Source organism: Hordeum vulgare, chromosome 2H, assembly GCF_904849725.1.
Source record: "Hordeum vulgare subsp. vulgare chromosome 2H, MorexV3_pseudomolecules_assembly, whole genome shotgun sequence".
Taxonomy (NCBI): Eukaryota; Viridiplantae; Streptophyta; class Magnoliopsida; order Poales; family Poaceae; genus Hordeum; species Hordeum vulgare.
Window position 1 is genome coordinate 30,471,570 of NC_058519.1, and position 11,696 is coordinate 30,483,265.

At 45.2% G+C, this 11,696-nt stretch overlaps 1 protein-coding gene and 2 non-coding genes across 3 annotated transcripts; 1 reads left to right on the forward strand and 2 right to left on the reverse strand.

The window, feature by feature from the left end:
* Positions 1–256: 256 nt before the first annotated feature.
* On the forward strand, positions 257–1,056 carry LOC123429405. The gene is made up of 2 exons (XM_045113447.1): positions 257–695; positions 794–1,056. Exon 1 carries the CDS (start codon positions 427–429, stop codon positions 667–669), a length of 243 nt encoding a protein of 80 aa, XP_044969382.1. The 5' UTR covers positions 257–426; the 3' UTR covers positions 670–695; positions 794–1,056.
* Positions 1,057–1,710: 654 nt separating this feature from the next.
* Positions 1,711–1,783, reverse strand: TRNAA-AGC. The gene has a single exon. It is a non-coding gene; the product is annotated as a tRNA-Ala (tRNA).
* Positions 1,784–6,180: 4,397 nt separating this feature from the next.
* TRNAA-AGC lies at positions 6,181–6,253 on the reverse strand. Its single transcript has one exon. It is a non-coding gene; the product is annotated as a tRNA-Ala (tRNA).
* Between the last annotated feature and the right edge of the window lie 5,443 nt (positions 6,254–11,696).

Here is an 11,696-nt window from a genome sequence, read left to right on the forward strand (position 1 = left end):
AAAATATTACTGTATTATATTATATGGTATGTATGGAATTGGTGAAACGGACACATTGCTTGTCTCGAGGTGACGAAAGGGACAGTCGTGTGGAGGACTTTGAGAGAGAGAGAAGAGGGCATGTGACGCGGAAAGGTATACAATGCGACTATCTATCCGGCGTGGCCTGTGGAGCGGCGTTTCCGAGGCATCAGATTCCCGATCGGACGGCCGTGGAGGCGACGGCAAGCGCCATATGAGCCGAGGTCCCGAGCATAGGATGCCGCTGGCCGCCAGTTGGGTCGCTGCGGCCTCTTCATATCACGCACAGCAACGGCCCTCTGCCTTGCGCTGCAGCAGCTAGCTGCCCTTCATTGTCGTCGTGCCGTGCCCCTGCCTGTACCTCCCTCTCCCCCGCGCGCGCTCCTCCAGCCTAGTGAGGGATAGATGGCGCCGACGTACCGGCCCTACGCCGGCGAGTACGGGGCGGTGGAGCGGAAGGTGGCGGGGGCGCGGTGGGCGGCGTCGGCGTCGTCGGTGGCGTGGTTCGTGGGGGACCAGGCGGAGATGAAGCGGCGGGGGAGGGTGGCCGGCTACAAGGCCTACGCCGTGGAGGGCAAGGTGAAGGCGTCCCTCCGCAGGGGCCTCCGCTGGATCAAGGCCAAGTGCTCCCACATCGTCCACCGCTAGCCCGGCCATCTCCTTCCTTCTTCCTGGTACAGCTTCTTCTTCTCCCCCTGCCTCCCTCCCTGCCTGCCTGCTGTTTCTTCGTCCACGCCGGCTGGTCTCATGGATTTCTCGCTCGCCGGATCAGTCTTGCAGGTGCGCCCTTGTTAGCCGGAGACGGACGATGGGTGGACGGTGGTGGTCACGACGGATGCGCGAGGGATGCAGCCAAGAGACGGACGGAGTCATCGACCATTCCTTGCGAGTAGATTAGTCAGTAGTGTAAGTCTGTAAGAGAGAGATCATCATGCATGGGTCCTTTTCTTCTTCTTCTTCTTCTTCTAGTTTTTCTGTTGTCGAGAGCGGGAGAATGTTTGTTTCCGGGGTATCAAGCAAAGTTGGCCGGCATCACACGCGATTCCTTTCTGCTTCAGTTTCAGATAATCTGCTCGTGCGCGCGATTCCTTTCTGCTTCAGTTTCAGATAATCTGCTCGTGCGCGCGATTCCTTTCTGCTTCAGTTTCAGATCACCTGCTCGTGCGATTCCTTCCTTTATAAAGGAGTATGCTACAGTTTGCCTCCGTTTGATGCCCTCAGACCTGAGTGCTTTGGAAAACAGATTAATCACCAACTGAATCCATCGTGCAATGACCGAGAACACGCGCGAGGGAAATCAATGCAACGGGCACACGAATGAGGATGGATCCCATCCAACGGCACACGCTCCAGAATCACGGGACATGAGCAAGGTCGGCCGTAAGGCAGAACGGTACTCAGAAAAGCTAGAAAAACTAGAAAAAGAAGAAGAACTTCAGATTTCTCTAGTTCGACCCTGTGGCACATGGCGCTGGTCGCCCTGCCACGTCGTCCTCCGCTGGTCCCAGTCAACGCGCCCAGCAGGTTGTCTACCCGGGCCTGGCTCACCAGCCCATTGCCGTCAGAGACCAGAGCCCATAATCAGCCATTTTTGGCGTCTGTTTCAGGCAGCGGACGGCCTACGGACGCGACAAAAGTAATTGCATCGTCCTTTGACGTGGCAAAGCAAAAAGAAAAAAAAAGGTATGTTGGAGAAGTGGGGTATCGATCCCCATACCTCTCGCATGCTAAGCGAGCGCTCTACCATCTGAGCTACATCCCCTTGTTGAGTATGCAATTTCTCTTCTATAATTTAACTTTGGCTTCATGGAATGTTGTTGAACCCCCAACTATTCCGAGGTCGACAAGAAGGCAAAACGGTACTCCTATATGATTGGTTCTAGGAATCATTTGCACTCCCTCTATCTTTAAATAAGTGACTCAACTTTGTACTAGTTTTAACATAAAATTAATATAAAGTCAGGTCACTTATTTTGGAACGGAGGAAGTATTATTTACAGAGAATGACCAATTTTACAAGTTATTACCAACAAGTTAAAGAATTAAAATAGATGCAAATGGCAAAGCTCCACCATAAAAAAACTAGATGTCACATCAAAGTACTTCAAATGACACATGCCAAGACTGATCGGGTCCACGTGACAATGGTTGCGGTAGTCGGCTCTTCTTTGATATGTTCATGGTTTTGTCTCGGTTTGTTTGTTGCTATGGAGTCGAAGCTGCGGCGACGGTGCCCTGTAGTATACGATGACTGGCTGTAGATAGCCCGTCTGGTGATCTCCCGTGGTGTCGGTCGTTCCTGATTTTGTCTTACAGAGTTCTTCGTCAGAGTCAGAGTTGCGTCGCCTGGCCGCAGGTGGTTGAGGTTTTGGCATATATCTTCATGCAGCTTTACGTGTCCGCTACAGTGCGGGTTGAGTCAACGATCGTCTGTGGCGGAGTCGGGTCGTTTGCTCATAGTGTAGGGATGACGATGACGCCTCTAGAGGAGGAGTGATGACGACGACGCGTGTGTGCTGTCTCGCCGAGGCCTTCTTTGGAGTGGTGCGCATGGACATTTTTTGTTGTGTGACGGTTGTAACAATTTTGCCCTTTTTTTATAATTAACTAAGCAATCTGGTTTCCGTTTGGTTTTCCTTAATTGACTGAGCAACCTTTTCTTCTTAATGAATGCAAGATAACTGTTATTTTGAAAAACAGACTGATCATGTGGGATGATCCTTTATCACCCATGTTATTCATATTCGTCATGGAGTGCCTCATTGCGCTCATATCCGCTGTCATCAATGCGTGTATGTTCAAGCCCATCGGCAGCCAATGATGTTGTGATCTTCATCGACTTGACGTCCACCGAGGTCTCCTCCCTGAAACGGTTGTTGAAAATATTTGGAGAGGCTACGGACATGCATAACAACTTCAAAAATACTTCCTTCGTTTTAAAATAAGTGACTCAAATGACTTAAATTTGTACTAATTATAATATAAAATTGAGTCATTTTTAAATCATTTATTTTGAGACGGAGGGAGTACTATTTATATTTATCAAATTTGACGTGAGTACAAAAACCGATCGGTGTTCACGGTTAATTTTAATATATTTTTCTGCATAAATAGACACTACCGATTCCATTAAGATAGTAGAATGATCAAGGAGTGTAAGATTATGTACATAACGATGAAAAAACTAAAGAAAAGATCTACATTACAATGGCCCAAGCCAACTTCCATTGTTCCTTCACTAGGTAAATGGCGTCCAACACGAAGAGGGAGGCATCCTAAAAATCCGACGGTTTTGCTCTTTCTAGACATTCCAAAGGATGCAAATCATAATTTTGCTTGGGTATGCCCTTGCAGACTTTTTTCAAGCTAAAGAAAGTTAACTTTCAAGATTTTCTCACGAAGTGAATAGATGGATTGGTCCGCATGTTGCTGGATGGGTGCTTGATCCTGGTCAAGCTCGACCTTTTTATAAAGAGGGTGGGTGGCTAGATGGGGATTTCTTTTGAAACTTGAAATCCCTCGAGCCCAACAGTGAAAGCAAACACATAAGTAGACAAACTGGAGATAAATTGGCTGCATTTACTCGAAAGGTAACAGAATAGAAGTAAATTACTAAGAAAACTATTTATGAAAGTCATTAGAGCAACTCCAACGCAGCGATCTAAATCGTTCGACCTTGTTTGTTTGGATCGGCGCAGACAAAAGTAGAGGCCCAACGTGTCGATCCAAACCCAAAACGCGTCCGCACAGATCCATTTCCAGTCCAAAACCGCGCATGAAATGCGTCGGCGCAGACACGAAGCAAACACAACGCGCGCCTTCTCATGTTCGCGTCTGTCCACACGTGGCGCCCGATCAAAGCGAGCGTCGTCTTTATTAACAATGACCTTCCATCGCGGGCCCATCCGTCAAGGATCCATAGGCATCCTTTTTTAATCTAACCGTGTGGCGGGACCGGCCTCATCCTCTTCCAGAAGCCGCCCCCATCCACATCTAGCCACCCGCTGCTCCCTCGCCAGCGGCAAAACCATAGCCATCGTGGATTTTTTCTCCAGCAAAGACAAGGGCAAGTCCCCGCCCGATGCTCCCGTCGCCGGCATCTTCCTCCCGTCAGCCTCGGCAGCGAGTGAGCGTACCATTGCACCAGGTGAGGTGGCAGCGAAGGCGGCGTACCAGAACGCGCCGGCGACCGTCCTGCGTGCAAGCGAGAAGGGAGCGCGTCTCAAGGAGGAGGAGGCGACCTACCAGAAGGTGCTGGCGGAGGCCATGGCGCTCTTCGCTGCCGGCGACTGCATCGTGCCTCCGCTGGCCCCGCTGGTCCCCGCCGAGCCAGGGTCGCTGGTCCTCTGGCCCGAGTTGTATGCCTGGGACGGGGTGCTGTGCGAGTGGGTCAACGTGTCACCCGTCTGATTGGTGCGACGTCGAAGCAGGAGGCGGTCTACGTGGAGCACTGGCAACAACGGCGGGTGTCGGAGGAGGACACAGAGACCCGACTGATCGAGCTGATGGAGTGCGAGGCCGAAGCTGAGGAGGAGGAGCGACATGCTGCCCAGCGAACGTCGGTGCAACCACCGGCGGACGACGTTACCCCTGTCTGGGAGACGGCCTTCCGTGGGATGGCCCGGCACCGACGCTGATCGACCTCATCGACCCGATGACGGCAACGAAGAGGACGTCTAGGACAGCACACCTCCTCGTTTTTAATTTATTTAATTTTATATTTAATGTAATGTGGACTATCGTCGGCCTTTCGTGGTGACATTAAATGTTTAATTAATGATTTCTATATATTTGAAATGTTTACTTATGTTTTTTTTGCGGCGCCTAAAATTAGACCGTGATCGTATTAATTAAACGCAAGCAGCGACCCAATTGCAAAAGCGGGTACAGATGTCTGTCGGACCGACCCAAACGGACAAAATGCGAACATAGTAAGCGTTTGTTTGGATCGGCCGGTTGGAGCCTGCTTGGTGTACTAATCGATAACATTCAAATAGACAATTGTGATGCAGAAAGATAACATCTCAAGCAGAATGACTATGTAAGCTCGATAGAAAATCACTGAAGTGCTACTAAGAAATATCCATCGATACAAAGTTCAGTTGAATAACTAAGTGAAATTAGAGGATCAACGGTCGAACATACAAGCATATGAATTTGAGCACAACAAACTGAAATACACAAAACAATACGCCCATGCCAGAAAATATAAATATATGCAGACAAGCGATCAAAGATCTCTATCGAAACATGTAGCACCGAGGATTAACTATTGAAAGAATTGCAGTAGAATAGAATGAACCGGTGATGCTCGATGGCGACAGATGACTTCTTGGTATTCGTCCTGCTCTGTCTCGTATGGATTTGGACTTTGGACTGCGTTATTTGCGTGCTATTCTTTCTCTGCCTTGCCTGCCTGGGATGTCTGGCCTGGTCTCATGGGTTTTTGGCTCGCCAGATCGATCTTGCAGGTGGCTTATCAGGCGGAGGATCGTTCAATGGCGGCAAGAACGAATGGGCGTGGGATGCAGCCAAGAGACGGACTCATCGAGCATTTCCTTGCGAGTAGATTAGTCACTAGCGTAAGATCATCGTGCATTACATGGCATGGCTCCTTTTTTTCTTCTTCAGTTTTTAAGTCTTTGTTCCTGGTGTTGCAAGCAAAGTTGGCCATCAATCCATCATCAGATCACACGCGATTCCTTTATGCTTCAGTCTGAGACGATCTGCTCGTACGTCCGGTTTCCTTCTGCTTCAGCTTGCTTCTGCAAAACATACCTGATTTGTTGCCCCCGTTTGATGCTCTCGCCTCTCGGCCTCTGTGTGCTTGCAGAACAACACAAATTAACAGCCGAACCCATCGCGCAATGACACGAGAAGAACACGCGCTAAGGGAAACCAATGATGGGCACACGAATGAAGATGAGTCGAACAGCAGACGCTCCAGAATCAACGCGGCCATTGCCGTCAGTTGTCAGAGGCCTCGGAGCAGCCATTTTTGGCGTCTGTTTCAGGCAGCGGACGGCGTATGGACGCGGCAAAAGTAATAGGCAGCGGACGGCGTATGGACGCGGCAAAAGTAATTGCATCGCTCTTTGACGTGGCAAAGCAAAAAAGCATCGCTCTTTGACGTGGCAAAGCAAAAAATAATAATTAAGTTGGAGAAGTGGGGTATCGATCCCCATACCTCTCGCATGCTAAGCGAGCGCTCTACCATCTGAGCTACATCCCCTTTGATGAAAAAAGGTTTCTCTAAATATTTTGTAACAATTTTCCATGGAATGTTGTCGAGTTCCCACCTGCTCCAAGGTCCACCATGTACTGCCCTAAAAAAAAAAAAGCACAGTCAACCATAAATCTGAAACCTTTAATCACATATCTCAAGGTCTAAATTAAGCATTAGCGAAACTAAACACGCTAACGAAACACTAATCCCATCGATAGAAAATAACGTCCCGGTATCACTTGGTCTCTCTCACCACTCATTGCGAACCGCCCGCTGAGCCCACACGGCCGCACGTCCACCCCCACATACGAGGCTCCACTGCCCAACTGCCCGAGCCCCGACCCCACTCCCAAACTGCCCAAGTGCCCAGCCACACCTTCACAGGGGCCTTCCCTGCCGCTCTCGTCGCGTCCCATCACCATCACCCCAAGACACCGTACTGCCGTTTCCACCGGGGCGGGCCAGCTATGGAATGGTGTGTGTAAAGCCGTTGAAGGCCTTAACCTCCATGCCGACCGTGCTGGCGCGCACGATGGCCGCGATGGGGCAGTCGGCGCTGTCGCTCGACCAGGCACCATACGCGTTCGAGAGCAAGCAGCCCGCGTCGCCGCAACGCACCGGCTGGACGAAGAGGGCGGCGGAGACCAGCGAGCAGAGCACGAGTAGGAGAAAAGCGGCCATCATTGTGTTTGCTTGAATATACTATAAGCATTGTGTGTGTGTGTATGTGTAACTTTTTTGGGCGGGTTTGATGAGCTTCACAGGGCCTCCTCGCACCCCTCGCCACACCTGGCGCATTCTCTGCCATGCTCACACCCCTGCCACCCCATGCCTATCGTCGTCGACGGCACGCTTCGCGCTGGCCTCCCTAAACTTCAGCAGCAGCTTCTGCGAGAAGACGCAAATCCGCATTCAGGAGAAGATGTGTGGTACACTCGGGCTCTTATTTGTGTGATTGATTGTTCTGTATGTATTCTATGATGCCATCCATAGTAGGTATTTCAGCCAAAATTATGCAAGGTGCTTGTGATGTACGCATGAGGAACGAAACAGAGCAGAGCCATGGTGGGGAGATCGGCAACGTTGTGGCTGTTGTGCTACCTATATGAGATTAGGTCTCCCTAATCTCGCATCTCCGTTGCTCAGTATTGACTAAATCCATAGGTACTTCTTCACCAATCCCACTTTATGTTTGTCATATTTCCTATATACAGTCGATTGACTCTTGCAACCATCCTTCATGAGCAATTGGACGAATCGGATCATTATCGCAGCATCGCTATGTGATTTGTTTTTATTTTTCAGTCCTCTTGACTTGATATGAGGTCTTTATTTTCAAAAGATGGCTCTATTTTAGTTATGGTTTGTATTATATGCAAATAAACAAGTAAAGTAAGAAGACACGAGGGAAAAATTACTCTTGATATCCTTTCGATTATGGTAATTAAAAAATAGAGGAGTTACATATAGAAGAGTAGACTTTTTCAGTTTTACTGTGGATTGTTAAAGGAGCACTTTAAGTTTATTATTTAGGTTGGAAATTATCAAGAATCTGCTTGTTCTGTTACCTCTTGTCTCTTTCACTCTTAAGGTGAGAAGACCTTTCGTGAATTAATTCCGGTATTGCAGAGCCTCTTCTATTTTCTTCTTTTGACATGGACAAGGATTCACATTTAGTACTATTATGTGGAGTACATTTCCGATCTTTATTGTTTTCCTATGCACATTTTATTGATGTAAAAATGGATAATAGTAGTTGAATGGTAGTTTTCGTTTTTTGCTTCGTCATTGTCTATGAGACAAATATGACCGCGTGAAAAATTCCTGTTGCATGTTGCATTGTGTGTTGCTCATAAATATCCTTCTTCACTGACATGCCTCTCTTACATTCACATGTTGCCCCCCCATTCTGTAAGTACTAAGTACATACCCCTCATTAAGTTTCATTTTAGCCATTACATGAACTCTATGTGACCATTCTTTCTTATTTTTCGTTCTTTCCCAGTTTGTTACCTTATAGATTATTCTCATTTCATATATTTCACGTTATGTGATTTGTAAGAAGAAATTTCAGTTTGTACTTCATTTATATTATTTTCTATAAAGATAAAGAGTAATATAATATTTATCTTTTCACTTCAATAAAATATTGAGCATAATTAATTTGTCTTTTGAAGTTTATTAATCATGTTGTCGTCCATAGTATATTTAATTGAAATACAAGATTGAAACCAAATTGCTTTTGGGGAAGTCAAAACAATTTAGTCTCTCCTTTTATTTGCATATGAAGCAAGTCTATCACCAATCGTTGTTCTTACTTTATTTTGCATCATGTATGCCACTTTTAGTGCTTGCACATGACTATTGTAATTTAATGCTTTCTCCATATAGTCACTCGGATTGGATGCATGATCATGTCATTTTCAAGCTTGTATAGTTTTTTTTGCAACACTGCAAGTTTCTTCAAGCATTTTATTTCGTTGTTCTCACCTGTGCAGTGAATCTGGAATTCGTACTTGGTAAATTGTCAGTTATCTCATTTCTCGTCCACAATTTACAATTCTATATATGTAGTTTCATTGATAGCGCCTCTTAAGTTTATTCCGTGGAATCCTTAGGCTAATAGAAATCGGTGGGCTTAGTCCCATCTGCACATTATCACCAAACAAGGGAGATGAAAATGTCCTAAGAGTCTGTGCATTAGTGAACTAACTCTGTTGTTCAGTAGGACCAGCATACCTTGGGTCAGCTTGATGTAGCTGATGAGTTATTTTTATTTCAATTGCAATGTTTATTTGACACTACTGAAATGTTGATTTAGTCTGTTCAAGATCTTGCTGTCAAGAGATAGCCACATAAAAATGATCTATTGGAGAATACTTTCTGTTATCGGAGAGGTACAGGGAACTATGTATAATGTCTGAGTTTCTTGATTTTCCATAATATGAGAACATGTGGATTTTCTTAATATATGAGCTATGGATAATCTGAGAACCCCCCAATTTGCTTTATCTATGATCCATCCATAATATGAGAACTTGCAACCTGTTTTTTTGGATTATTACATTTGCACGCATGCGTATTGTTGCATTTGCATGCGAGCGTGTAGATATCTATGAGGATTTCCTCGATGTTTTCTTGTGGTTTGGTCATTTCTGAGATGATGGTTGGCGGATCAGTAGGTTGGATTGGAAGGAGCAAAAAAACACCTCAATGAATGGATATACACACAATAATTTTTGTGTTGCCAATCTGCAGTACTGGTAAAGAGTAAATATATGTAACATATTACAGATTGCGTCCAGTATAAAATATGTGGGCCATGGAAAATGGTTATGTATTCATGAGGTTTTCAAGTAGTTAGTGATAGTTGTGATAGAACAAAATGTTAATTAGTGTTCTCTGATCTGGGGTGCTTGGAAACTTGTTATCCATGTGCTAGAACCATGAGTTGGTTGCGAGATCTTATCGGTTTTACCTCTAGCCTACCCAACTTGTTGTTTGGGAGTTTTGTTTTTAGCTATAGTCACATGTAGGATTGGTACAATAATTAGAAGGGAAAGCATGTCCAGCAAATAATAGTTGCAAACGTTAATTAGTGTTCAGTGTTCTTTTTTACCTATAGTCACATCTAGAAATCGTACTATAATTATAATGGAAATCATGTGTGGCGAATAATACTTACAACTAAAAATTGTTTTCATCCTGAAGATATAAATAATTCTTGTATTGAATGTATATCACCTTACTTGTTATTAATTCTTGAACATGGCTATTGGAAGAGCTCATATTCTAAAAAATGAATTTCTTCATTCCCGAATAAATTTTGTCCAACTAAAGGCCGTCAAAATGTAGTCTACTTTAATGATATGCCTATCTATAGGTGGATGCAGCCTTGGAGGCTAGAAATGAAGACTCAACTAGCTTGATCTCTACAACTGACATGAAGGTATGTAGATTTTTGCTAAAAGATTCAATGTTTGTTCCATCTGCCGTGTTCCAGAAAGGGGTAAAATAAGGTTGTTTTGGCATATTTAGTGCTTCATTATTAAATCCTTACACTGCCTATAGGAGTTAAGTTTAGAATGAATAGTGTTCTGCATTATATAGTTGGGTATGGAATCTGCAGGTTGGCAACATATATACTTGTTTCTTTTCTTCCTGCAGGTCCTCGATGACTGCTGCATGTTGGGTTATTTTTGCCTCAAGAAGTTAGGAGTATGCTAATCATGACAGCTACGTGATGCGAACCATGTTTTTTTTGAATCATGGAAATAGTTCAAAACATCTTAAGGTGTCCAATTCCCCTTCTTCATTTCACTATCAAATGTAATGCTTTACTAAGACATTTTTTTGGCTTAAAGAAGCCATGCAAATACTCCCTCCGTTCCTAAATATAAGTCTTTTTAGATATTTCAATATGGACTACATACCGAGCAAACTAAGTGAATCCATAGTCTAAAATACCTCTATATACATATGTTCGTAGTCCATCTTGAAATCTCTATAAGACTAGTATTTAGATACAAAGGGGTTATATAGTAAGTACTGTAACAGATATTGTATGTCTGAACCGTAATAGCACACCAAAAGAAGTTGTGAAAAACTGAAAACATGGAAAAATTGTCCCAACTACCGGTAGACTCTTCTAGCTCGCTAACAGTGCCTATCGTGGTTTCGTCACAGCAGATATCATCGTGAAAGGACTTAGTGGTGAGGCAATTGTCACGGTGTGGCGACTCGAAGGGGTCGATTGGGAAACGAGAGGCGGATTTACCCAGGTTCGGCCCCTCCGATGGAGGTAAAATCCTATGTCCTGCTTGGTGTTTGTATTGATGGGATCTCGATTACAAGGGTGCAGAATCACTAACCTAGCTCCCGAGATTTTCTTACTTTATCTTTCTAGGTTGGCGGTTCCCCTTTATATATAGGTAGATGCCCCAAGCTTACAACAGAGTCTGGTCGAATAATACCCGTGTACTGCTACAAATCTACCTTATCTTTCTTCAAGTTAGGAAAGCTTCCGGCGCCTCTTGTTTTACGCGTCTTTGAATCGTCGTCTTATGGTGATGGGCCGCTTGGTGGCCGGTAGGCTAAGTTCTTCGGCCCATATTCTCATGTTGAACTTGCAGCTTGACCTGCCCCCATAGGGCGGGTTAAATCTTGGGGTTATACCCCCAACATTAGGCCCCAAATTGACTTGAACTTGTTCACGTCAAGCTATTTTCAACAGCCAAATGAGCCGACGACAAATGCTGGGTCATTGTCTCTTTCTTCGAGACTGGTCATCCTTTTAATTTTAATTGTCGTGATGTCACCAGGCCTACTACTGTCGTCTTAAGTCATCATAATTGGTCCTACATGCATCCTTATCCCGAAAACCGAGATGTCGTCCCATCAATGTTTTTACTACAACTCCTCTATTCCCGCGCCTTGCAACTGTCCCTTC

What these genes read in the sequence shown, in the direction of transcription:
- LOC123429405 (XM_045113447.1), top strand. Translation starts at nt 427, where the DNA reads ATGGCGCCGACGTACCGGCCCTACGCCGGCGAGTACGGGGCGGTGGAG.